The 27,717-nt window shown below is 42.7% G+C and overlaps 2 protein-coding genes across 8 annotated transcripts in view; one reads left to right on the top strand and one right to left on the bottom strand.

Moving 5' to 3' along the window:
* Positions 1-4,889, top strand: part of IL15RA (interleukin 15 receptor subunit alpha) — a 42,456-nt gene extending 37,567 nt beyond the window's left edge. The window contains exons 7-8 of one of the 2 annotated variants that reach the window (XR_008996336.1): positions 203-294; positions 1,658-1,768. Coding sequence is in view for 1 of the 2 variants with exons in the window: in XM_036908198.2 (XP_036764093.1) it covers positions 1,658-1,730 (73 nt within the window). In the remaining variant the exon portion in view is untranslated. Of the gene's footprint in view, positions 1-202; positions 295-1,657 lie in introns of both variants that reach the window. The other variant, XM_036908198.2, reaches the window with a different exon arrangement.
* A 7,002-nt stretch (positions 4,890-11,891) lies between these two features.
* The window catches only part of FBH1 (F-box DNA helicase 1), a 62,371-nt gene continuing 46,545 nt past the window's right edge, over positions 11,892-27,717 (bottom strand). For 5 of the 6 annotated variants that reach the window (XM_036908201.2, XM_036908199.2, XM_036908204.2 and 2 more), the window contains 8 exons: positions 26,203-26,302; positions 25,987-26,108; positions 24,200-24,275; positions 23,408-23,605; positions 22,770-22,895; positions 21,211-21,317; positions 12,939-13,070; positions 11,892-12,400 (listed from right to left, as the gene is read on the bottom strand). In XM_036908201.2, coding sequence (XP_036764096.2) covers positions 12,230-12,400; positions 12,939-13,070; positions 21,211-21,317; positions 22,770-22,895; positions 23,408-23,605; positions 24,200-24,275; positions 25,987-26,108; positions 26,203-26,302 — 1,032 coding nt within the window. In that variant the 3' untranslated portion in view covers positions 11,892-12,229. The remainder of the gene's footprint in view (positions 12,401-12,938; positions 13,071-21,210; positions 21,318-22,769; positions 22,896-23,407; positions 23,606-24,199; positions 24,276-25,986; positions 26,109-26,202; positions 26,303-27,717) is intronic. The other variant, XR_005029384.2, reaches the window with a different exon arrangement.

The raw sequence follows: 27,717 nt of genomic DNA, 5'->3' as shown, positions 1-27,717 counted from the left end.
AGTTACCATATGTCACCAAAATTATTACAATATTAATGATATATTCCCTATGCTGTACATTATACCCCCTTAACTTATTTTATAACTGGAAGTTTGTATAACTTTATCCCCTTCACCTATTCCCCCCACATCTGGTAACCAACACTTTACCTCCTACATCTATGAATCTGTTTCTGTTTTGCTTGTTTATTCTGTTTTTTAGATGCCACATATAAGTGCAATCATATGGTATTTGTCTTTGACTTATTTCACTTGGCATAATACCCGATGGGTCCATCCATGTTGTTGCAAATGGTAATTCATTCATTCTTTTTTATGGCTAGCGTTTCATTGTATGTATGTATGTATGTATGTATGTATATACCATATCTTCTTTATCCATTCATCCTTTGGAGGACACTTAGGTTGCTTCCACATCTTGGCTATTGTAAATAATACTGCAGTGAACATAGGGGTGCATGTATCTTTTCAAATTGGTGTTTGTTTTCTTTGGATTTAAAGTGGTTACTTTAAAATGTCCTGAAAAGTTGCCTAGCTTTAGGAGGTAGATTATATAATTCATGGAAGAAATTGCCGACTCAGATACTTAGGCTTAGAAATGAACAAAGAGAAAAAAAACGATGTTATTCAACAACAGGGAAACATGGAATTAAGACTGTCCTGCCTCCCTTACTCTTGGTTACGCAGGAACTGATTAATGTACTTTTTTGTTTATTTATTTAACTTACTAACTGCCAAGAACTGTTTTAAAAACTTTATAAGTATTATCATGTCTGTATGCACTCCTATGTTTATTGCTGCCCTATTTACAATAGACAAGATACGGAAGCAACCTAAGTATGCATCAATAGATGAATGGATAAAGAAAATGTAGTACATATACACAGTAGATTATTATTCAGCCATAAAAAGAAAAGAAATCCTACCATTTGTAACAACATGGATGGATCTAGAAGGTACTATGGTCAGTGAAATAAACCAGGTGGAGAAAGGTAAATACCAAAAGACTTCACTCATTTGTGGAATTTAAAAACAAAGCAAAATTGAAGGAACAAAATAGCAGTAGACTCACAGACACTAAGAAGGGACATTGGTTACCTAAGGGAAGGGGTTGGGGAGGTTGGGGGATGTGGAGGGAGAAAGGGATTAGGGGGTACTATAATTGGCAATCACAATATAGGTGGGTCACAGGGAAGGCAGTACAGTATGGAGAAGACAAGTAATGAATGACTCTATAGAATCTTACTATGCTGATAGACAGTGACTGCAATGGGTGAGGGTGAGGACTTGATAAAATGGGTGAATGTTGAAACCACAGTGTTGTTTATGTGAAACCATCATAAGATTGTATATAATAATACTTTAATAAAAAAAATATTATCATGTCTGGCTTTGCTGGGCTCCCAGTTACTCTTGTTCCCACTATCTGAACTACTGCTTTTTAGCAGAGGGTTGGCAAAGCAAGGGTAAGTTGCTCCAACAGTGCTGATAAATCTTTGGTGGATGGGGAGTTAAAATACCAACATAAGATTTAAATACTACCTGTGAGTGGAGGCAACCTACGTTTTTGCCATCTGAGTGTTCAATAGCAACTGTTCACTCAATTTGAAGACGACCCTCTCCTCTTTTTAAAACTTGTGAATTATTTGCCTTACAGGCAAACTTCCCAGATACCCAACACTGAAATGGAAGATATGCCAATGACTGGTGGAAACCATGGCAGGGAATAGGACATGGAAAACTACCCACACGACCTAGGAACCTCCAGGGGGAACCCGAGGCCAGTGAAGGCTGGAGCAAAAGCACCAACTCTACTCTAGCCAAAAAGGACCCAGAAAAGATTTCAGGTGCCAGGGAAAATCCTGCCAGGATGAGAAAACATGCTGGCCTCATTTCATTAACAGTGCCAGCCTCGTGCCTCCTGTATGAGCAGGTTCCCTGGCCTAGGGCTGTCTGCCCTGCCCTGCCTAGGCGTAGGGTTGAGCTCCTAAACTCCCAGCAATTGAGGCCTTCCCAGGAGATGGCGAAGAACTCAGATCTTCCTACCAGGACTTTCATTTCATGATGACATTCATTCAAAATAGCTTTTCGGCTTGACTCTCTCCTCTGTCCCTCATACAGACTTACAGTTTACAAAGAAAAGAAATATGCCTGAGGCTCTAAGAGAGTTCTGAGGCTACTCCTGCGCCTTGGGAGATGTCTACAAGGGTGACAACAGCATTTGGACTCCTAACAACTCTCTCCAGTTAGGGGCTCTGCATGCACTTAAAGGGAGCAAACAGATATTACATCCAATGGATTCTTTTGACATACAGATTCAGAAAGACGAAAGGTGAACTCAGTGACATTTTCTATATATTTGTATTTGTATATTTATGCTTTCTGGTCTATCATATCTATGTATTTTATATATATATATATATATGATTTGCATTTTGAAACTGGTGCCTTGTGTAAACAAAATAAAATGTCTATTTTCAGTACAAAAAATATATAAACTAAAACAATCACTGAAGAGAAATGTACCACAAAGAAAAAATGAGGAGAAAGAGCAGGAATGCAGAGTCCCAATGGTTGAGCTCAGCTTTTCTTTCTAAAAGGGAGCAATTAATCTTGACTAGAGCCGGATCAGATCATTTTTTGAGAATTTCTAACAGATTTCCATGTGTGAAACAGTAAGTGGCAGGTGATGGCCCAGGTGTGCCTGGTACACATGCTGCTTTTTCCCCAGATTGTTCTTCTCTTTCTGTCTTTGCTATTTGCAATATTTATTTATAAAATCATGGGCCTAATCCTAGACAGTAGGAGTAAGAAAACAGGGACCAGAAAAACAAGTGTAAGTGTCTTTCCATATTTGTAATTGCCCGATCCACTTCCTTCACTGAGGACCCTCCACTACTAGCTAGGACCGCCACGTCCCAGCCTCAGAATTTCAAGAATGTAGCTGAGAATCTTGAGTTGTTTATTTTCCCACAAGCCAGTGTCCCTTGAAGGCAGGACCAGCCTGATTCAAAGCACAGTATCCCCAGTACCTCATATTGCCTAGAATATATCAAGAATGCAACGTGTGACTATTTTCCCAGAATTTATAAATATACAATGGCACTATATTTTAAGGGCTTGTCTATAAATCCATCCATGCAACTTTTGTTTTTTTGGGCTATCTGGAACATAACACTGCCTCTTGTCCAGTTTTGAGGACCACCACTGTATCAGAGCATCTCATTACCACTAATGCGGACAGGCTGAGATCCCCTCTGCCTGCTCCCTCCAGGATTGGGCCCTGACCTGGGCCCATCAGATGCCCTGGCCGAGCTAGCACTCAGAAGCTGTTCAACATGGAGTGCTGGGCACACAGAACGTACAGGGTATTGCCCAGAAGCGTAGAAAGAGCTGCACTGCTGCCTGCTTCCTGGCTCTCCAGAGTGCTCGGGTGCCTCTCCACTTTCCAAACCCAATCCTTCAACTTCTGTGACTCTGTGAGCCCCCAACATTCTCCTAGTACACTCTCCTTTTTCCTTACAACAAATCCAGTTGACATTACTTGTCACTGCAAAGTTCCTAACGGACAGAATTTGGCTCTAGGGAGGGTACTGAAAATTATAAAAAAGGAAAATAAGGAATGTTTGTGACCAGCTACCTGACTTAGGGAAGAAAACAGTGAGAGCTCTACTAGCATTCTGAGATGGGACTCAAGCAGCCCACCTGGACTGGCATACCTACTGAAGGCCCAGCACCAGGGGACTGCATCTAGCCATCCTGAAATACTATGGGTACAGAAATGCAAGGTCAGCGATGGGTGGCTACTATTCACGGCACTGAGTAACTCAGAAAAGGGAATAACAAGCTCAAATCTTAAAGTCTCAATTCAAGCCACAGGTAGAACTTAGACACTTCTAGAACCATGCTGAATTCCATACCCTAAAGATGTTAGGCCAAACAGCTGGAAACCCAATCTAAGGGTCTGAGTCTCCAAACTGTTCAATGATATTAGTTGGACACACAGCCCCACCAGGTTTCTCAGCTGATGCAGAGCTCTGACTGGGTAAGATAAGGCCCCACTACTGGCATGAAGATACAGGGGAAAATGGGAAAATACGGAGGGCTCACAAGTACCCCAACTCTACCCCCCTTTGACCCTTCCTTGTCCTCAGAAGCAGTTCTCATTCTGACAGAGCTGCTCCTTGGTTGCTTCAAGGGAATGTCACTTCCTTGGCTGAGCAATCATCTTGCAAGAGGAAGTCTGTTCATAAGAGCCCCACTCCCTATTCCTGGTGTGCATAGGAAGAAAGCTTCACAAATTGATCTAGCCAGACCCTTAGGATCACACAGAGCAGCATATTCAACTAAAAGCACAGCTCTCACAGAGGCTGTCCCAGATGTGGCTCCATGATGCCTCTCTCAGCTCACTGCCCGCTGCCTCCCAGGAATGGTCCTGCTGTCTCCTCACATTCAGATGCCCTGCCTGTGGGTGACCCACTTGTCATTTGTCCACATCCTCTCTACAACCAGTCACCTTTTCAAGAGCCAGCTTCATTTTCATCTTCTCCAGAGAGCCTTAACTACTCCAATGCATATAATCCTCTGCCTTTGAGCTTCTGTCACATTTATTATGTGTCCAATAAATGTGGCATTTGCTTAATACTACCTTGTACAGTGGAGAGAGCATAGGACTTAGAAAACCTGAGCTCCAAGCTTTGTTTCTACCATTTGCTGGCCCTGTCACCTCAGAAGATTCACTTAAGCTCTGAGACTGACATTCCATCTGTAAAGTGGAGAAAACAACACATGTATTGTCTTCACAAAGTGAGGATTAAATGAGCTACTACAAAGGGCTTTGTCAACTTGCATGTCTGTCTGTCTGTCTGTCTGTCTCTCCCCACTAGGATGCTGAAATTGAAGACCAGGTAATTATCCTTCAGGTGCTTAAAGCGTGGTAAAAAAAAAACACCCACACACAAAAACAAAGCAAAGCAAAAGCCTCACACCACAAGTTAGTGGATATAAATGCCACACAACTTGTGAACATAGTAATGTTACAAAGTTCATGAAAGGAAGAAATCCCTATCAGGCCTGGATATCTGAGGAGTTTTTTGAAGAGTCTTGTGCTGAAGAATGGGTGTGATTTAAATAAACACAAACAGGTAGGGAAGGTTCTGAATAGGGGACATGATACATGCAAATGCTATAGGAAAGCAAGTTAAGAAAAGTTAAGAAAAAGTTAAGAAAAGAGCAAGGCAGCTGGGCTGACACACCAAGGTGATTTGTAGGGCTACCAAGGCAATAGTCAGATTGCTACTGTGTAACTCCTACAAGAGCTGGGGTTCCAGGAGGATTGCTCAGAACTACATGGAAACAAAAGAAGTCGTAGAGATAGGAAAGGTCTTGTGAGGCCTGAATACAATCAGCAGAACCCTAGGGTCTTCCCCACAAGTCCTGGGCTCTACCCAAGCAGCCCCCTGCTGGTAGATGTCATGACCATGAACTGAGATGATTATCTTTCAGGGCTGTTTCTTCACCTCTTGGCAGAGTCAAAAGCACTAATTACAGAACAATTGTGCAGTCCTCAAAATCCCCTTTGAGATAAATGTGACCCAGAGGGCACCTAGGCTGCCCTAACACCAAGGAGTCCAGAGCCACCTGGGCTGCCTGCGGCTGCTGGTGTCTTCAGCATGTTCCAAGAAGCCACTGAGGCTCCAGAAGCACCTTCAGAGTACCCAGGAGGAGAGCGACGAAGAATTCTAGTTGCCACCCTCAGTCCTATCTAATTACAGATCTTCTCTAATTGGAAGCCAAATCTGGTTTGAAGAACACCATGGCTAGGGAAAGCTAAAAGCCTTCTAAGCATTCTGTACTTAACAAATGCACGTTTGTTTTTAAGGCTTCTAGCTCCAATTGTTCACATGGTGGTAGTGGAAATACCATGGAATTGGGGATGGTACTTGAGTTGTAACCCAAGCTCTATTCTGTGAGCTCCTGAGCACAGCTCCATCATCTCCTTCTCCAGGCTTGCTGTGAGGACTAGAGGGAATAATGTACACAAAGTACTAAGTGTGTCTACCATGTAGGAGACACTGTATGCTCAAATCATTGACTAATGGGAGCTATTCAGACACTGGACGGTCAGGCACTGGGGGCTCTCCTTCTCGAAGGAGTCCCAACACCTTAGGTGTTTATTTCTTGCACAAGCCATGCCCATCAGAGGAAGCTGACCTCATCCCAGGCTCCAGGAAAGCCAGTCCAGATTCTCTGAGGCTGTCCTCCTTACTACTGATTAGGTCAGGAATGGGCAGGTGACCTGATTTTGACCCCTAGGCACTGAGATGTGAGTCAGCTGAGGAAGCTTCTGGGAAGGGTTTCCTTGCTCCTGAAACACCAGACAGGCTTTTTGTCCCTGACACTGCTGGATCTGGACACTGCCCCAAACTGTCATCTACAGCCTGTTGCAATGAAGTCAGCCTGGGGCAGAATGGACACTGAGGATGGCAGAGGCAAAAGATGGCTTCTTAACAAGTGTGCCTGCAGCCTGCCCACCTCTGCACTCCTAGGGGAAACTGGAACATTTCTTCAAGGCCCTTTAGAGTTTTGTTTTGGGTTTCTCATTGCCCAGTCCTGATATGGAACTTGGTGGCAGCAAGTGGGGATGTTGTAACAGACTCTAAAATGGCTGAGCACAGAGGAAGGATAGAAGTAGTCATGGTCCCACTACTTCAGGCTTGGAAGCCAGGGTCCCGTTATGCAGCTATGAAACAACTGATTAAAAATGTTACCTGTTTCTCCATGAGTCCAGATTAGGAAAACCAACTATTAGAAATGATTACTTAAAAAAAATCCAGAAACACTGAATTGGGTATTTTAAAAAAGGAAAACAAACCAACCCAGGATGTGATGGTGTCTGTGTGGACTACTTCTTGTGCCTTCAGTGGGGTCTTTAAAAAGTGAGCTTAGATGGAAGGCAGAGAAGAAAATACAGCTTTGCTAAGAGGTTTTTTCTGCCTGCAGTCCAAGTTGGTCTGACATTCTGACTGCAGTGAGAAACCCCCCAAGGGTTTTAAGCAGGAGAGTGACATGGCATTCTTCTTAGGCCTGCATGTCCTTCCACATGGAGAACAGAAGCAAAGCGCCAGAGGGAAAGGGCCGAGCAGCTGGAGGACGCTGCCACAGACCAGGAGAGATGAAAGAAAGCTGGCCAAAGAGGAGGAGCAAGGAAGTGGGTGGACTCCAGACAGCACAAAGGTGGGCTCAAGAGCCGTGTGTGACAATGTCATTTATTGACATGAGGAGGGTAAGGGGAGCAACGGTTGGGGGCAGAGGTAGGAACTCAGTAGCTGCATTTTGGAAATGCTCACTCTGAGACATCGCTAAGACAGCAAACAGAGCAAGCAAGTCAAGAAGCTAGAACCATTTAAATTCCAAGCTCCATCTATTCTACCTTTGTCCAAGTCACTTAGTCCAAACACATGAATTCACTGGTGGTAAGGAATGCAAGGACAGCAACACTGGGCTCTCTTAGAGACTCTATAAGTAAGCAGCCTGGCAAGGCAGTGGAATCCCTCCAAATGCTCTGAAAGCCCTAGCAGGCTACAGTGTTTTAGTAAAGGGAGTTCAGCAATGGGTACATGTGAGGTCTTACTCTGTCAGGGCAGCGTCTGGAAGAACCCTGGCCTGCCTCATTTGGGGCCAGCTTTCACAGTACCCATTCACTGGAAACACAGAGCAAGCTCGGTACACACTGCCTTCCTAAAAGCCTGGAGGTGCCAGCAGACTCTGCAGGATGGATGGCAAAGACTCAGCTTGGGGAAAGGCAGCATATCTATGTCACCAGTCCAAGTCCCCTCCCAATCCAGGGGGCAGGCCTGGAGGCAGCCCCACCAGCACCACTACAGGGACGCATCCTGGGGCTCAGGTGCCCCGGACAGGGCAGCTCCCACATGGGACGTTGTACTTCTGTGTATACCGTGTAGTAAACTGTGCTAAACTTAACCATTCGCCTCGTCAGCTCCCACACCAAGGCAGCTTCATGTCAGCCAAATGCATTGAAGTCATTTCCACTGGGTTGGCACTGCCCTGTGATCCTGTATTGCCAGCTACTCATCTCTCCTACATTTGTTCTAAACTTGCCATATTCTCTGGATGACCTTATTTGTGACGTCACTGAAAATACAGTAAGTTGAGTGAAAGCCGCCTCAACTTCCTCTTGTAGTCACATGTGCCTCTTTTCCTGTTTCCTTTCTCCACATCTTCCCCCACCCCCCACGAGCCAGCCACCCTTCACCTGTAGCCCCACCACTCAGCACCGCTGGTAGTGCCCACCAGCTCACACTTTTTGCAATTTAATAGTGAATTCCCCTCCCTGATGCCACATTTACAATCTTAGCTCTTCCCAGCCTCATTTCCTGCCACTCGTCTGTGTGGACTGTCCATTTCTTCCCTTCCCATCCACATTCTAAAGGTTTACCATGCAGGCACAGAGCTTAATTAAGTCCACAGTTATAGAAGGTGCCTTACCAAAAGAGTACCCCCCCTCCCCCTCCCCAAAGGAAATCATTTAATTATCTTTTAGGTTATTTGTTTTGGTGTCTATCTCTGTGTCTTTAAATAAGATCCTCTTGACCTCTACTTCCATTTTTCAGTTTCAGGCACTGTAACTGACTTCCTGCTGTAGAAGCTGTGGACTGAACAGCATCCTTCTCACTGCACGCCACATATTCCCCCACCTTCAATATGTGCTGTGTTAGTAAGACCAGGAAACACTACTATATACAGCTGAGCTAAATGATGGTGACTTCTCCCCTGAACAACCAGTTGCTTAATTATTATTAAAGAATTAACAACTTCCTTGCTTCCCCAACTCATTTGCTGAGTTTTCTATTTATTTATCACTAAGTCCAGCCTAAACATTCTACCCATTAGGTTAATATCCTACAGTTCAGGACACTTGGTATGTCCTCCTCTCCCTCCTGCATCAGATCCGTTTTCCAGCAAGAAGATAGTCATGTATGAGCCAGAAAGCAAGTGCTCACCAGACACCAGATCTACAGGCACCTTGATCACGGACTTCTAGCCTCCAGAGCTGTGAGGAGTCAATGTTTGCTGTTCATAGGAGCCCCAGCCTGTGGTGTTCTGGTAAAGCAGCAGGAGCTGGGACAACAGCCTTGTTCTCAGTATGGCCCCTGCCCTCAGCTGTGCACCATGGCCTGTTCCTCTAGTTCATCTCCAGAGATTAAACCTCTGGTCTTCTACTAGGACTGAAGATGAAAAGTTGCCCAGTTATGCAGAATAGGAAAAAGAAATCTGAGGATTTAACTGGCTTTTTAAAACAAACGTTGTCAATCCTCTGGGTTTTTTTTGCCCCACCTTTATAGCCTTGTTCCAGAGGAACCTAGTTACATCAATTCCCCCGACTTTTCAGAGTCCTTGGCCTTAGGAGTCAGTTTTCTCAGATGAGCTAAGTCAGTTACCACTCATTTATATGCTTTCCAACTCCCAAAATTTTGTGGCTGTCATCTCATTTTCTTCTGTGTACTCCACAGCCTCCTGCACAGTTCTGCTCACACTTTGCTAAGCATCCCAAACAGCATGTTGCAAAACAAACATCACTGCTTTTCTGTGCACACACTCCACTCTAGCCATGCACCTCTCCTATTTACCAAGCACCTCTACTCTCTCATTCCATTAGCAATTGCACTTTCAGCTAATGGCATGCTCTAATTTTTAAAATATCTACCTACCAGTATTTTAGGTTGTTCTAATATCTTATTTTTAAAAAAACCTAAAATCTGATATATGTCTTGAGAATAATTACATGGAAGGACAAAGTAAGGCATGGTCTTCAATACACTATGGTATTTAAACACTTACATTGCAAGAATACTTTCATGCTATTTCCAACTCCTTCTAAACAAATGGAATATGATAGAACAGTATAATTTTATATATGCATCAGAATCTCTACATACACGATAAAATCAAAGAATGTGGAGGCAAATCAGAATAAAAAACCTAGAGCTTGCTAACCACAGGATGAAGAGTCTTAATTCAAAAATATTTCCTCTAAGTTATCAAATAAGAGGAAATCAGAGATTAATGAACCAAAGAAAAGTATCAGATCTAATTTACAACTATTTTCCTTATTGTTTTCCCAATAATGACGTTAAAAAAAAAATCTTGCACAAAAATACATCCATAACTAAATGAAATCATGGAAGCCTCTAATTTTAAAGACCGTGCTTTTAAAAAGATCTAAAGATTTTCATTTTGATGTAGTATTTAGTTGAGGACTTTGAGAACTGCCTTATTATTCTCATCTAATCACTTACATTAAAGTGCAATGGATATTTAACACTCTTAAATTTTCTATTCTTACTATTTAAAACTTTTTTCTATTTTAAGCACACCAAATATATCATTTTATGGATTTAAAAAAAATCTCTTAACACTTACATAAATGAAATGCCATTATTGATTCCTAGATTCTGTTATTTTTCAAAATGATCACCAAAATGCTAGCAGTGACATTGCTGCTAGTGCCACAGCCACACACATCCTTTTTGCCCTTTATGGTGTTCCTTCCTCCTAGAATATTCTTTCATTAAGAACTCACTAACCAAAAAAAAAGAACTCACTAACCCCCTGCCCTATTATTAAGCACAGCTCCAGCATCACCCACTCTGGGCAGCCCAAGCCTCGACTCTGGTAGACGCCCCTCCTGACCCAAAGCACTAGTGCAGCCCTCTCCCCAAACACTTGCAGCTCAGACTTGCCGTCATACCCCCTGTGGTCATCTCCAGGTGTCACGGACCATGTCTGATTCTGTACTCCGTTAACACGGCACCTGCCACCCAACAGGAGCTCAATGAAGGTTCAGTGCATGAATGATTTCTCCAACGAGTTAGTTGCTTACTTTCTGGCTGCAAAACTAGCTTTCCAGAAAATGCGTTAATGGGCCCTTGCATGCCACCCTTCCCACAAATTCCTCTTTTGAAGGACAGTGAATACTGTGACCAATCCAAATTCAAATAATTTCCTTTCACTTGCTCTTTTATCCCAAGTTACCCATAAGCATTAAATAAGGCAGGCCAGGAATACTGGCCAAGTGGGTGAAACAGCCCTGTATTCCACCTGTCTTCAGGTCCAGTTCTTTGAACTGTCTTCTGTATGCGAACATGAACTTGGCATTTGCCCTCTCCAAGCACCCCTGGCCCAGTTCAACAGCACCCTTGCTTTACTCACCGGCCTGCACTCTAAGCTCCACTAGAGGCCTGTCGCAGCGAGGTTAGGGGGAGACTCCAACAACTGAAGCTATGAGGTCTGCTCTCGGATGCTGCACAGTGGTTCAGAGACTAGAGGTGGGGAGCTCTTTGGGCAATGCCGTGCCAACTCCCCCACCTGCCATCTGCTTCCCTGAAGTGCTGTATGGCAAAAATGTAAAAATACCAGATCCATGTACAGCTAAATTACGTTTTTCATTGGTTTCTATAAGAATAGCTTTATTACACGTCCTCCCAGCATCCCAGGCAGTGACCCAGGTACAAATGCCCCTCTCCCCACCCCCACAGTGGCTGGCCAACTCCACTGCTCTCTCAAGCATTTCTGACCTTCGGTTCTATCTGTGGGGTGACATGAAGGTCTAGCTCTTGTCACTTTGTATTGTCTTCTTATGTATTGGTTGCTTCCCTGTTTAAACTGTGAAGACCGTAATGAAAAAGGCACATGTCTTACACACATGTGATTCCCCACAGCACAGAAACTTTTTTTCATGTGTCACTTATCACCCTGGACATTAACAGAGACTCATGTACCATGTGAAGAGTGACAGAGGTGTTGAAGAGAATATGTGGAAAAAAGAGAAAGTTGGAGAAAGCTGAAGACAACAGGACTGAAGCCAGATGTCACACACTGGTATGCCAGTGCTACAATGCATTTAATTGAAACCTCGTAATAAAAGTTTAAATACATAAAATGCAACTTTTTTTTTTTATCAAAAGAATATCCCCACATCCCCAGCCTGATGCTTAAGGAGGAGGGGCAGGGGAAACTGGCTACCTACAGGGAATGGAGAAATGGCAGGTCCAACTCTTGTTGGCTTCGTCTTCCTCAAAAACTGCTCTGCTCTGTGAGTGAATTCAGAGTCTCAGGTGAGTGAGAACCCTATCCCACACTGGCTTTCTTCAAGTAACTGGAGTCCACACAAGGCATTCTGTACTGTGCAGAAAGCTCCTCCTGGCTTTCAGAAGACCAGGAAGAGCAGGGCTTCGTGCCTGGGCAGCACGATGTTCTCCACGGTGCGTTCCATGGAGTGTACCTGCTCAGGGGAGGCAGTCAAGAAGACCAAGGGCCCGATGCGCTGTTCTGCGCAGGAGTGGCAGAGGTAGCCACCCTTGTTTTCCTTCCTGTTGCTCTGCAGTGAGGGATAAGAGAAGGAGGTAAGGGGAGGACATCTAAGAATGAGGCTTTCCACCACCAAGAAGCATTGCGGTGCTGTAAGCGCCGTTGATGACTACACATTACAACTGACATTTTCAGAACTGTGTGAACCTCTGAGGTGAAACTTCCCACAGCACAATCACCTAGGCAGACTCAGCTGTACCAGATTCCCTCAGAACAGAAACCAGAATTGATTAAGGCAAGGATAAAAGGCCAAGAAAAATGTAAGCAGACCCTCCTGCTAACAGCTCTCCTCTGAGTGAACAGCCACAACCCAATCTCCCAGTCTGCACTGCACACCTGGACTCTTGACAGCAGTGTCCTTGGCCCAAGGGGCAAGCCATCATCTCCTGTGCCTTCCCAAGAAAAACCCACAAGAAAAGTAAGGACTACATATATTTCTCTTTATCCTCCACCCCTTAACTCATGTCAACACGTAGCTCACATGTAATACAATGCAAACAACTCAGCTGAACTCTACAGGGAGCCACATGGCCGCCCAGCCTACATACGTAAGTGATGGAGAGCTTCTTCATGGTGAGCACAGTGTCCACGGGGATGGCATTGCTGCACTGCCCCACACAGCAGCAGACCACTCCTGTCTTTAGAACATTACTCGTCAGCTCTGCTTGCAAGAAGTACTCCTGAGAAGAAAAGAGCAAGAAAGAGAGTGATGGCCGTGCCTCAGCTTTCTACTCAAGTCCTGACAGCTACACAGCTGGAAGCACCCTTGAGACGCAGCCTACAGATGAGGAAAAGCACCAACTACCCTGTCTACTTTGGCTCCTCTACCTTTTCCCTGCACATAAGGCTATCTCCAAGACAGGATACTTCAAGTAGTCAGGCTAGATTCTTGGGAAAAGGGCTGGTCTAGAATAAAAGATGTAATGGACAAACATGTAAATCTGTTAGCTATCATGGCATTTCTGAATTTTATCCTGTGCTGCCCTGCCCTAGAGTCATTATCTCTGCTTTTGCTTCACAGGCCAGGTATACTGGTACAGAGGGCCTTCAACAGACCTGCCAGTATCAGCCCAGCACGATGTCCCCCCTTCCTGAGCCTCTGGCTGTCCCAGTGCACAAACACCTAACCTCTTTGGGCCTCAGTTTCTTCCTCTAAGATGCAGATAACATGGTTCCTACTTCACTTGGATGTGGTTAGGAAGAAACACAACAGTACATGCTACATGCTCAGTGCCTGGCATACCGTGTGTGCCCAAATCACAGGGTAAGAACTTGCTGGATGGGAAGTGCCATAAGAACAGGGACCAACATCTGGGTCGGCCTCTGGAGGAGCTTAATGTTACTGCGTCAGACTGGCAGGACCATAAATGTTCCCTGACCAATATTTATGATTTCACATTTTCTGGATTACAGCAGACTACTTATCTATTTTTTGCAAAAATCAATACCCAATGTTTTGATTTATTTGGTTTTCTCTCTCAGATGATGTCTATCTGCTACAGAAGAAAACAGAAAAATATATAAACACTCATGTTCCCACCAATGAGTACTGACAGCAAGCTGTGGGAAATCCTTTCTAAAACAAAATGACAGATCTGGATGAAGGTCTGGTTGCCTGTCATCTCAATTCCCCTCACCAAACAACCAGTACCATGACTCTGGCATGCATCTTTTCCAATCCATCCTGAAATGGCTTTACATTTACATATAGGTCCACGAACATTAGGTATCACTGTACAGGTTTTTTTTTTTTACATAAATGTTATACTTTCAGTTTGCGTCACAAGCTCCATTAAGTGCTACTAAGATTCCCTCATATCACATTTTCACATTTTATTTAGCCATTACCACTGTGTCGATACTCAAGTTGTTTCCAAATCATTTCCCACAGTGCAGAAATGAATATCCTGGTACACATTTTCCCACTCACACATGCAAGAGTTCTCTAGGATTAGGGTTTTCAATATATTTTTACCATGATCCACACCAAGAAATCTACTCAGCATTACAATTCTATACACACGTATGCATACAAAAAAGACTGAACAGTTCCAGGAAACAGTTTAACCTCACATTCAGTGTACTCTGCCTCCTCCTTTAGATTCCTCTTCACCTTTTTAAAAACTTGCCATCAGTCACTAAATTAATTTCATAAATCATTAAGGAGCTGCAACCTCCATTTTAAAAAGCATTGCTTGAGGTCCAGGGATTAAAGATGATGGCATGAGAGGTGAGACAGAGACCTCCTACTAAAACCACATACAATATGAAAATATAATTAATACAACTAATGCTGAAAGAGCAAGAGGAAAGAAGGCTGCACCAGACTGAATACACCTGGAGAAAAGAGCAGACCTCATGGAACAGGGTAACATACCAAAGCTATGACCCGGTGGGACCCAAGCCCTTCCCCCACCCCAGCTCACCAGCAGGAGGCAGAGAAACTGAGTGGGGAGGGAGTGGAGGCCTGGGACTGCTGAACACCTACTCCTGGAGATCTTCTCTGGGAGCACAAACCCACATTGCATCATGCTCTGATGATTAGTGGGATTGGAAAGCTAAGACAGGTGGAATACCTGGAGAGATGGAGATTCCAGCTGCTTGTGGAAAACAGGCATTCATATCCAGCTGATCTGGGCAGGCAGTCAGAGAGACTTCCTAACAGCAAGAGGGCTACTAAAGGGGCAAGAATTACACAGAGCTTACAGCTAGGGAGAAAGGACAGGTAGAAAAAATTGTCCGGGTGCACTCTTCCTAGTAGGTTGGGAACTTAAACAATCTTCAGGCACTCCATCCCCCTGGCTAGCTACGCAGCTCCAAGGACCCCACCATGATACTCAGCCTGCTGTGTCTTCCTCCTGGCTAGCCTGCATCTGGTTCACAAACCGGCAGCCCCTGCCCTGGTATTAGCCAGCCAGAGGGAAGCCTCGCCTATGGCAGCTACAAACACAAAGCATAGAGGCTTACACCTGTGTGTTTGGCCCACTGGTTCTGGCAGTGGAGACAGGCATAACAGCCAGGAAACGGGAAACAGCTCTTTCCTCTCCGCACACACCAGCACCACTCCCCTGCGACCCTTGACATCGCTCCAGGGGCTGAGCAGGTCCAGCGAGTAGAACTTCTGGGCACTAGAGGGCGCCACATACAAATATGAAAAGTCAAAGGAACCTGGTTCAAAGCAAAATCTCAACACCAGAGAAAGGAACGAGTGAGACTGAATTAAAAAATCTTCCTGAAAGAGATTTCAAAATAAAACATAAACAAGCTTATGGAGGTACAGAAAAATATTCAAGATCTCAGGAACGAATTCAGGATGGAGATCCAATCATTGAAGAGCACAATAGAGGGTATTAAAAGCAGACTGGATATGGTGGAGGAGATGATAAATGAAATAGAAACTAGGAAAGAAGAATACAAAGAAGCTGTGGCACAGAGAGAAAAAAGGATCTCTAGGAATGAAAGACTACTGAGAGAACTGTGTGACCAATCCAAATGGAACAATATTCGCATTATAGGAGTACCAGAAGAAGAAGAGAGAGAAAAAGGGATAGAAAGTGACTCTGAGGAAGTAATTGCTGAAAACTTCCCCAGTCTGGGGAAAGAGATAGTCTCTCAGGCCACGGAGGTGCACAGATCTCCCAACACAAGGGACCCAAGGAGGACAATACCAAGACATATAAGATTAAAACGGCAAAGATCAACGATAAGGACAGACTATTAAAAGCAGCCAGACAGAGAAATAAGATCACATACAGAAGAAAATCCATCAGGCTATCATCAGACTTCTCAGCAGAAACTTTACAGGCCAGAAGGGAGTGGCATGGTACATTTAAGAAAATGAAGCAGAAGGGCCTCGAACCAAGAATATTTATCCGGCAAGATTATCCTTTAAATTTGAAGGAGGGATTAAACAATTTCCAGGTAAGCAAAAGCCGAGAGAATTTACCTCCCACAAACTATCTCTACAGTGAATTTTGGAGGGACTGCTATAGAATAGATGGAAGTGTTGCTAGAGTTAAATAGCTGTTACCAAAGGCAATAAAAAGGGATAGACAAAGAGTACAGAATATGATACCTAATATATAAAGGAGGAAGGAGGAAGAAAAGGAGGGAAAAAAAAAAAGAACCTTTAGATTGTGTTTGTTGTAATAGCATACTAGGTGAGTTAAGTTAGACTCTGAGACAGTAAGGAAGTTACCCTTAAACCTTTGGTAACCACAAATCTAAAACCTGCAATGGCAGTAAGTACATACCTATAAATAGTCACCCTAAATGCAAATGGTCTGAACGCATCAATCTAAAGACATAGAGTCACTGAATGGATAAAAAAACAAGACCCAACTATATGCTGCTTACAAGAGACTCACTTCAAACTCAAAGACATACACAGACTAAAAGTGAAGGGATGGAAAAAGATATTTCACTCAAGTAATAGGGAGAAAAAAGCAGGTGTTGCAGTACTTGTATCAGACAAAATAGACTTTAAAACAAAGAAACTCAGAAGAGACAAAGATGGACATTACATAATGATAAAGCAGTCAATCCAAGAAGAGGATGTAACCATTATAAACATCTATGCACCCAATACAGGAGCACCTACATATATGAAACAAATACTAATAGAATTAAAAGGGGAAATAGAATGCAATGCATTCATTCTAGTAGACTTCAACACTCCACACACTCCAAAGGACAGATCAACCAGACAGAAAATAAGTAAGGAGACAGAGGCACTGAACAACACATTAGAACAGATGGACCTAACAGAAATATACAGAACTCCCCAACCAAAAGCAGCAGGATACACATTCTTCTCAAATGCACATGGAACATTTACAAGAATAGATCATACACTAGGCCACAAAAAGAGCCTCAGTAAATTAAAAAAGACTGAAGTTGTACCAACCAGCTTCTCAGACCATAAGGGTATGAAACTAGAAATAAATTATGCAAAGAAAATGAAAAAGCCTAGAAACACATGGAGGCTTAAAAACATGCTCCTAAATAACCAATGGATCAATGACCAAACAAAAATAGAGATCAAGCAATATATGGAGACAAATGACAACAATAACTCAACAACGCAAAATATGTGGGATGCAGCGAAGACCATGCTAAGAGGAAAGTATATTGCAATACAGGCCTACCTCAGGAAAGAAGAACAATCCCATATGAGCAGTCTAAACTCACAATTAATGAAACTAGAAAAAAAAAGAACAAATGAGGCCCAAAGTCAGTAGAAGGAGGGACATAATAAAGTTTAGAGCAGAAACAAATGAAATCAAGAAGAATAAAACAATAGAAAGAATCAATGAAAGCAAGAGCTGGTTCATCGAGAAAATAAACAAAACAGATAAACCCCTAGCCAGACTTATCAAGAAAACAAGAGAGTCTACTCACATAAACAGAATCAGAAATCAGAAAGGAAAAACCACTAAGGACACCACAGATATACAAATAATTATTAGAGAATATTATGAAAATTTATATGCTAACAAACTGGATAACCTAGAAGAAATGGACAACTTTCTAGAAACTACAACCTTCCAAGGCTGACCCAGAAAGAAACAGAAAATCTGAACAGACCAATTACCTGCAATGAAATTGAACTGGTAATCAAAAGCCTATCTAAGAATAAAATCCTTGGTTCAGATCTCTTTACCGCTGAATTTTATCAAAAATTTAGTGAAGACATAATACCGATTCTCCTTAAAGTTTTCCAAAGAGTAGAAGAAGAGGGAATACTTCCAAACTCATTCTATGAGGCCAGCATCACTCTAATATCAAAACCAGGCAAAGACAACACAAAAAAAGAAAATTAGAGACCAATATCCCTCATGAACATAGATGCAAAAATACTCAACAAAATATTTACAAACTGAATTCAAAAATACATCAAAAAGATCATCCATCATGATCAAGTAGGATTTGTTCCAGGGATGCAAGGATGGTACATTTGAAAGTCCATCAACATCATCCACCACATCAACAAAAAGAAGGGCAAAAACCACATTATCATCTCCATAGATGCTGAAAAAGCATTTGACAAAATTCAACATCCATTCATGATAAAAACTCTCAACAAAATGGATATAGAGGGCAAGTACCTCAACATAATAAAGGCCATATATGACAAACCCACAGCCAACATTATACTTAACAGTGAGAAGCTGAAAGCTTTTCCTTTAAGATCAGGAACAAGACAAGGATGCTGACTCTTCCGACTTCCATTCAACATAGTACTGGAGGTCCTAGCCATGGCAATCAGACAGCACAAAGAAATAAAAGGCATCTAGATTGGCAAGGAAGAATTTAAACTGTTCCTGTTTGCAGATGACATGATATTGTACATAAAAAAACCCCAAAAGAATCCACTCCAAAACTACTAGATCTAATATCTGAATTCAGCAAAGTTGCAGGATACAAACCAAATAAGAAATCTGTGGCATTCCTATACATTAACAATGAACTAACAGAGAGAGAAATCAGGAAAACAATTCCATTCACAGTTGCATCAAAAAGAATAAAATACCTAGGAATAAACCTAACCAAGGAAGTGAAAGACCTATACTCCAAAAACTACAAGACACTCATGAGAGAAATTATAGAAGACACCAATAAATGGAAACACATCCCACGCTCATGAACAGGAAGAATTAATATTGTGAAAATGGCCATCCTGCCAAAGCAATCTACAGATTCAAAGCAAATCCTATCAAAATACCAACAGCATTCTTCAATGAACTAGAGAAAATCGTTGTAAAATTCATATGGAACCACAAAAGACCCTAAATAGCCAAAACATTCCTGAGAAGGAATAATAAAGCTGGGGGGATTATGCTCCCAAACTTCAAGCTCTACTACAAAGCCACAGTAATCAAGATAATTTGGTACTGGCACAAGAACAGACCCATAGACCAATGGAACAGACTAGACAGCCCTGATATAAACCCAACCATATATGGTCAATTAATATATGATAAAGGAGCCATGGACATACAATGGGGAAATGACAGCCTCTTCAACAGCTGGTGTTAGCAAAACTGGACAGCTACATGCAACAGAATGAAACTGGATTATTGTTTAACCCCATACACAAAAGTAAACTCGAAATGGATCAAAGACCTGAATGTAAGTCATGACACCATAAAACTTTTAGAAGACAACAAAGGCAAAAATCTCCTGAATATAAGCATGAGCAACTTCTTCCTAATCGCATCTCCTTGAGCAAGAGACACAAAAGCAAAAATGAACTCATGGGACTACATCAAACTAAAAAGTTTCTGTACGGCAAAGGATACCATCAACAGAACAAAAAGGCATCCTACAGTATGGGAGAATACATGTGTAAATGACATATCTGACAAGGGGTTAACATCCAAAATATATAAAGAACTCACACACCTCAACACCCAAAAAGCAAATAACCCGATTAACAAATGGGCAGAGGATATGAAGAGACAGTTCTCTAAAGAAGAAATTCAGATGGCCAACAGACACATGAAAAGATGCTCCACATCATCACTAATCATCAGGGAAATGCAAATTAAAACCACAATGAGGTATCACCTCACACCATTTAGGATGGCCAGCATCAAAAAGACTAAGAACAACAAATGCTGGCGAGAATGCAGAGAAAGGGGAACCCTCCTACACTGCTGGTGTGAACGTAAGCTAGTTCAACCATTGTTGAAAGCGGTATGGAGTTTCTTCAAAAAAATAAAAATAGAAATACCAATTGACCCGGGAATCCCACTCCTTGGAATTTACCCAAAGAATACAACTTCTCAGATTCAAAAAGACACATGCACCCTTATGTTTATCGCAGCACTTTTTACAGTAGCCAAGATAAGGAAGCAACCTAAGTGTCCATCAGTAGATGAATGGGTAAAGAAGAGGTGGTACATATACACAACGGAATACTATTCAGCCATAAGAAAGAAACAAATCCTACCATTTGCAACAACATGGATGGAGCTGGAGGCATTATGCTCAGTAAAATAAGTCAGGTGGAGAAAGACAAGTGCCAAATGATTTCCCTCATTTGTGGAGTATAAAAACGAAGCAAAACTGAAGAATGAAAATAGCAGCAGACTCAGAGACTCCAAGAAGGAACTAGTGGTTACCAAAAGGGAGGGTTGTGGGGGGGCCGGAGCAGAGGGAGGGAGAAGGGGATTGAGGGGTATTATGTTTAGTACACATGGTGTGGGGGATCATGGGGAAAACAGCGTAGTACAGAGAAGGCAAAAAAAAAAAAAAGTAGTAACTGTTACCTTAATTTCTGTTCCAGTTGCCAACAGAGTTAAAAAGACTAAAGAGCTTACACTCTAGCTTGTGAAAGGCAGAAAAAGACAGAAGAGGGTGGGGAGAGCCTGGTTTGCAGGTGTAAAGAGTAGCTGCTGACATTTCTGCATCTCAGCCAGTGACAAGAGGCCAGGTGCCTGAATATTTACTCTCCCCTGGCAAGGAGACTTCTTTTGGACAGGTCTACGGGGAACAGTTTAAAAGGGACTAGGCAGTGGGAGGGAGGGAGTGCAGATGCAGAATACATTCTTGCCATTGAGCACTAATCAAGCAGGGGAGAAATTAAGAAATTTGTGAACACAGTTGATTATTTTAAACAGAACTTTAAAACAGATTTAGGAATAACCCATGTTTTTGTTTCTTTGGTTGGAATGTTTCCTATAGGAACAACTGGTCTCTGTGCACTTGCAAAAAGAGAGGCCCTTACCCCCAAACCCAGAATCCTGAGCCAAATGTCTTATTCAAACCCAATAAAATCAGAATGTTGTTAAATTAAAATACGCTAGTTCTTCTTACCCCAGCCAAAGTCAAAATGTTCTCCAATGATTTGGTCATAATAAGACACTTCTTAGCACGAGTTACTGCAACATACAGTAAATTCCATTCATCCTCAGAAAACGACTCTGAAGAAAGTAAAGGGAAAACATCTATCAACTCAATTAAAAAGCCTCCTGACAGGAATCTATGTCCTCATCTAAATGCTTACTACCTCCACTCCCTCTCCCCTGGAAAAGAAACAATTCAACATTTACTGTGCATACAAAATTTTCCTACAAATACCAACTCCAAAAATAAAACCTAACAGACTAGCAGCACAAAATGCTGAATTTTAGTCTGTGCTACAGAGGTAAATCCTGGGAACATGATCACTGGTCATTCAACACCTGGGATGTACTCAGTACATACTTCATGTGTTCCCCCAGTTCTCCTCCTCTGGACAGCCCTGCCAGACTGATGCAGAAAGTGAGGCCTGCAGAGGTCAAGTCATAGAACAAACTGGCCACTGCCCGTCTAACCAAGGGCATAGCAGCTGAACCCAAGTCTCATCTGCAAAGCCCAGAGTCTGCCTTTTCCTGACACTCTCTCTTACTCAGTCCAACCCAGAAGTATCTTACGTTGTCACAGGTCCTTACCATCTACGTCAGGGCTTCCCCTCTCATTCACAACACCTGGTACAATGTCAAGAACCCAGCAACAAGCAGCTGGTCTGTGACTTCACTAAAAGCCATCAGACTGTGCACTTTAAATGGGTGGATTGTATGGAATATGAATTATGTCTCAGTAAGCTGCTATCCCCCTGCCCTCCAGAAACACTACACAGTAAGGACCAGCAGGGAGAAATTGTAGTTCTGTACACTTCTCTTCGCCAATACATAGCTGTTATGCTCCCTCTATGGGCACGTCCTTCCCCACTGCAACCCAATTTATGTTTGGTACCATGGCTATCTCTCTTTTTGTGAATATACTCATTAACAAGTATGAATTTTTAGTGTTTCTATTTTCAGTCCACCAGTGCATGCTATGCCTCAAATTTTGAACCCATGGTTAACAGACCTTTTATTTGTTTACAGGAAAACTTCAAATGGTTTCAGTCTAAGATTTAAAATCAAAATAACAGCACTGATGCTTAGAGTTTAGCAACTAGCCTTGAGTATAAATTCATACAAAAGCAGATAAATGATAGCGAGTGCTTATGAGTTCACCTTTTATGATTTTCTAGCCTCTTTACTAAGAAGAGAATTAGTTAAAGAAAAAAACACCTTGGTGACAAGAAAATTGCATGTTTTAAAGCTTTGAGAGGCTAGGCTACCCACTGTCTGAGGGTGAAAAACCCGAAGCTGGGGATCAGATACAGGCATAGGGTCACTAGAAACCTAACAGCCTGAGAGAGGACCCTGGGAGTTGAGTTTTTCTAAAGAACACAGGATAAGAATAAAAAATGTAGGACTAGGAGGTATTTTTTCTTTTAGAAAGCTTCTTCAAGAGGCCACACTATCCAACAAAAAGCAGGGCAGTCCAAAGGAAACACCCCCAGCCAATTCTTAAAGAAGACCCAACGCAACCCATCTCCTCACCCACTCTGAAGTGTGGCAGCTGTGCAAGGTTGTGCCTGGCACAAGGCACCTTCACAAAGTCATCCAAAACGTGCACAGTGTCAAACTCCAAGCCTTTGGCTTTGTGCACCGTGCCCAAAATGTACTCTGGAATAAAAACACAGCAGACAATTAGATTAGGCTTAACAGGGCAAGAAACGAGAGGAAAAAACAAGTGTACTCTTCCAACCATTCTCTCAAAACTCTAACTGGGCTTTCTTGCCTATATTTGCAGTTTTGCAGGAAAAGGGGGCGATGGGAAGCTAGTCAGGAAAAAAAGTGAAAGAGAGAGAAATGAATAGACAAAAGGAAAAGCAGAAAATGAGTTGTCGACAAGTTAGTACATCTCAGAATCACATTCCAGAGGTCATGGTGACTTGCCCTCTCCCTATATTTTACACACAAAGCCCCACGGCACACAAGGCAGAGTTGGGACTAAAAAGTTCCACTCTACTGGCTTGTCACCAGAACAGATACAGGACCCCTAGGGGGTCCCTCTCAAGGCAACATCAGGAACACACCAAAGCCACCCTTGCTCACACACGATGTTCACCCATCAAGAAGCATTCCAAGACCAACCATGCCTCCTCCTGGTGGGAAGTAAAGGCCTCTTTTCTTACCTGCAAAGTCCAAGTCTTCTATATGGCACCGTTCTATCCTTTCCACCAATTCTGGAATCCTGATGTTATACTTCTCAACAACTGCAATCTTTGCTTCTAGCTCCTTATCCTCGGCTGCAGTCACATACCTCTTGAAGCCACTGAAGCCTTCTTTGTGCACCCATCTTCGAATAAACTTGTCTTTAATAATGAGATTTTCTAAGGAGAACACATTTACAGGTGAACGTGACAGGCTACAATGACGCACAGTGGCAGCAGCTCCATATCCCTAACTAGCAGCATAACAAATGAATGGTCTTAAGGGTGGGAGATCAGGTTCTAGTCCCACTACATCACTAACCTGCTGTGTGTTCCTGGCTAAGTCAGTGAAATGACCTGTGCTTTGGCCTCTTTGTCTTCAAACTCCAAATTAAGAGCTCCACCCTCAAGACCCTTACCTGTTCACAGTGATCTGACACAGTTTAGTGTGGAAAAGGAAAGCACTATAGAAATGTGAGAACTGATCATCTGGGCCCATGCAGAAGACAGTTGTGTAAGGCTGCCTGAGCCAAGAGAGAGGTGGCGAGAGAAGACTGCCCAAAGGACCGACATCAGAGAGACTCCCGAGAGAAGGATCTAGAAAGAGCCCTCAGTACATCTGAAAACATGGGGCTCAGGCATCCCAGTCCTGATGGTAAAAGCACAACACCAGCCCTGCTTTCTCGGGAAGGAGCAAGAGCACATCGCAGACAAGCTGCCCTCTCCCACCCAGGAGTGCTTCTCCCTGGCCGCACCCAGCCAGGCGGTACTCACGTTTCCTCCGTTCTTCCTCTGGCTGAAGAAGGATCCAAATATCAATGATTCTGTCCAATCCAAACGATTTTATCCCCTGAAAAAGGTTTTTAGTGGGCTTTTTCTGTTTGTTTTTCATTTTGTTTTGTTACTGTTGTTGTTTTAACAAAACAAAATAAAACAAATGTAGAGATGGATTTCTTGGAAATGGATCTCAAACTGCACCCAAAGCTAAAGGCAGTAAGTGGAAACTTCACCAAACACAAAAACACTAGGCTACCATGCAGCCTGAACACTCAGAATTTTCAAATGCTAAGTTTTGACTGTCACCTCAAACTCTTCCTGTGTTTTCTGAAAGGCAAAAACTAGCTGCACACTGTTTTCTCACCAAAAAGGGCAATTTAAGTCATCTACCTTCCAGGAATATAAAATAGTAGCAACAAGGAATACAGTGCTACCTGAACATGAAGTGCAGAGTACGAATACTTAGCACTGCTGCTTTTGAGGAAAGAACTAGACAATGTCTGCAGGCCCAGATTACTGTATGTTTTAAGAGGCTGGCTCCTGGGGGGCCTACCACAGCACCGCGCAACTCCACCTAGAAGCACGTGCTGAGCACTGACCGGCAGCCCCAGCACAGAAGAAACACATGACAGAGGCTCCACACTCTAAGGATTTGTTGTCATACTGGGAAGTGACACTTGGAACAGGGACCAAACACTGCAGCTATAAATCAGATATGGCCAAGTGTGATGACACATGCCACAGGTGATGAGGGAATGTCAGAGAGGGTAAGAAACAACTTACTTCCTATCATGCCCAGAACAGATGACACTCCAAAAACACAATTTTCTTACAGTAACAAAAATGGCTAAATTATGCTATTCACTAGATGAAATATTGTAAAGTCATTAAAGCAACAACATGAAAGAAAACAGGCTCATGTGTTGAGTAAAAATTACCATACTTTTTCTGTACACTATAGCTGCAATCATAAAAATTAGCATCTGTAAGGACAAAGATATGAATAATCAGCAAAAATGAGAATTATTATATGAAATACTGAGATTAAGGGTGATTTTTTCCTTTTAATTTCTAAACTCTTAATAACTTGGTAATATGATCTTTATACAGAAAAAGGAGAATAGTCAAAACATCTTTGATTACAATTCAGTTGCTGTATTTACTGAGTGTCTAGACATAGTAGCCCTGGAAAATTTTCTTCATAAGTGACTGAGTGCCTCTCTTTAAGAAATATAACTTTGCTTCAAAGAGTTAAAAATGCCACACAGGTCACTTAATTCTCCTATCTTCCCAGTGAAACAGGTAAAGGAAAGACAAGATGGGAAGGACAGGGCGCACAGAAGTTTTAACTTGCTGTGAGCCACCCAACATTAGTGCCAGAACCCGAGCTAGAACCTAGGTATTCACATTAGGCACTGAGCCCACAAGCGCCTTCTGGCTGTGCTGACCTTACATTTGTTCTTACCCGAATGACCCCCACACACTGGGTCCTTCTGAATACCAGCAGTCTCACTGGGTGGGCAAAGGGGAGAAGGGTGCTTATTTTTTTTAAGAGTGGAAGAAAAGATCCTCAGTCCTTACTGAGTCATACTTTACAGGAATGTCTGGTGAGCATAATCCCAAGGGCCAAGGGTATAGCAGTTAGTCACAGCACAGATGGTGAAAACAGTCAAAAACCCAATGTTTGCTTGCATGATAATCCTAATTGAGCTGACTGTTTTTATCGGCTGTGTTTATCTGCAATGTTTCTGGGCATGAAGCAATCAACAGTAACTGACTCTTACCCCTATCAAATGTATCCTGGCAGGTATTTCTCCATCGGTCACCCGTACAGCCTCATCAAACACATTGGCATTGGTCCGGGACAACAGGGCCACCTGCCCCTTTGCATCACCTCGAATGCTACCTTTTGGAAGAGAACACAAACTGTATAGCAATTCCAAATAAAGAGAACAACTGAGTTCTTTAACAAATAAAAGAAGAGCAACTGAAAGTCTTACTCTGATGGTTTCCTCCAACCAAAGTCTTTTTCCTGACTCTCTTGCAGACATCCAAGATGGTAGCTCCCACATATGCTATCTCCACACCAAATCTAAAACTCTGTTGAAAAACAACAAAACAAAGAGAATTAACAACACCTCCCTGAGCTAGCTTAGCACATTTCTCACTTCTAAGTCCTGGCCTTGCCAAACCCAACCAAGTGTTCCTGACTCACCCCGGAAGGGTGTGGGGAGTTTCCCTGCTATAAGTTTACTTACACATATGGAGCTTGATGACCTGAGAGCTGCTGGCTTCATTTCTAAGTTCTCAGAATAGCACTCTCTATCTGAAGCCTCAGTTACCTATTTTTCTTTACATCCAGTCACCCATGCAAATCTTTGACAATTCTTCTACCATGTTTCCTATACTATTTCTCACCACAGCTAGCAGCTCAGCTCGGAACCCCAAACTTCATGCCTCAGCAGCCTGGTCTCCCTCCCTTCAGCCTCCTCCCACTACCAATGGAGTCCCTAAGCCTCTCCCGGATGACTCTTTCCCACCCTTTCATCAAGCCAAAGGAAGAACAAGTGAAGAAAAAGGTGATGTGTGCACCTTCAAGCCCCTCATGGCCCACACAGCTTGGCTTCCCTTTATTCTCCAAGGCCAAAGGCAAACTTTTACACAGATCTACCCTTCTTCCAACTCAAATCTAGCCAATAACTGTAAATGATACAAAGACTATGGAGGGCAGGGATGGTTTCTCCCCTTGCCTTTGAGATTCCCACAACTTTAACTTAAAACCACCGCCCTGCATACCCAGCCACAAGCTTAATTTTCTTCCCAAGCACTCCCCTTCCTCTCCCTGCCTTGGTGCGTGGCAAAACCACTGCCCACCCTTCAGAACACTGCCCAACACCCTACTTCCTAGACCACTGCAGCTGCAGAGGCACCATTCTTCCCCAAACTCACCGTTTTTATTGCCTTTTCCCACCCATTTACAACTTAAGGTAATGAAATATTATGTGCTGTTGAACATCAAGGATGCAGTCTAAGGAAAATGAAACTTTCAAGAAATAGTACTTTATTATTAGAGAATTATTCTGAGTGAGCCACAACACAAAATATAATTATTCATGAATCTGTGCTGATATAAATGATTAATGGAAGAGAAGATGCAAATTTCTTTGCAGAAGAATTCAAAATAATTTATGTAGATACTCCAATAGCCTTACGCAGATCCGTACCGAAATGGGGAGGAATGTTAAGTCTTTTTTGGCAGTCAAGGACACTATGAGTAGTCATGCATGGGGTTGGAGACATTAAGTTTTCCAAACTTTTTATTTCACTTGGAACTAAGAATTTTATCTCTGGCAACAAAACATTTGTCAGTTAGTCACAGTCCACTTGATTCATTCTTGACAAAATACCAAATACCCGAGTCCTAATAACCAGAGTTGACCTGCCAGTAAGGCTCACAACTGCAGCACAGGCATGCTCGTTGGACAACACACTCCGTGTGCATGAGTACTTTATTC

This window comes from Manis pentadactyla, chromosome 3 (assembly GCF_030020395.1).
Source record: "Manis pentadactyla isolate mManPen7 chromosome 3, mManPen7.hap1, whole genome shotgun sequence".
Taxonomy (NCBI): domain Eukaryota; kingdom Metazoa; phylum Chordata; class Mammalia; order Pholidota; family Manidae; genus Manis; species Manis pentadactyla.
This window is presented reverse-complemented; position numbering and strand designations above follow the sequence as displayed.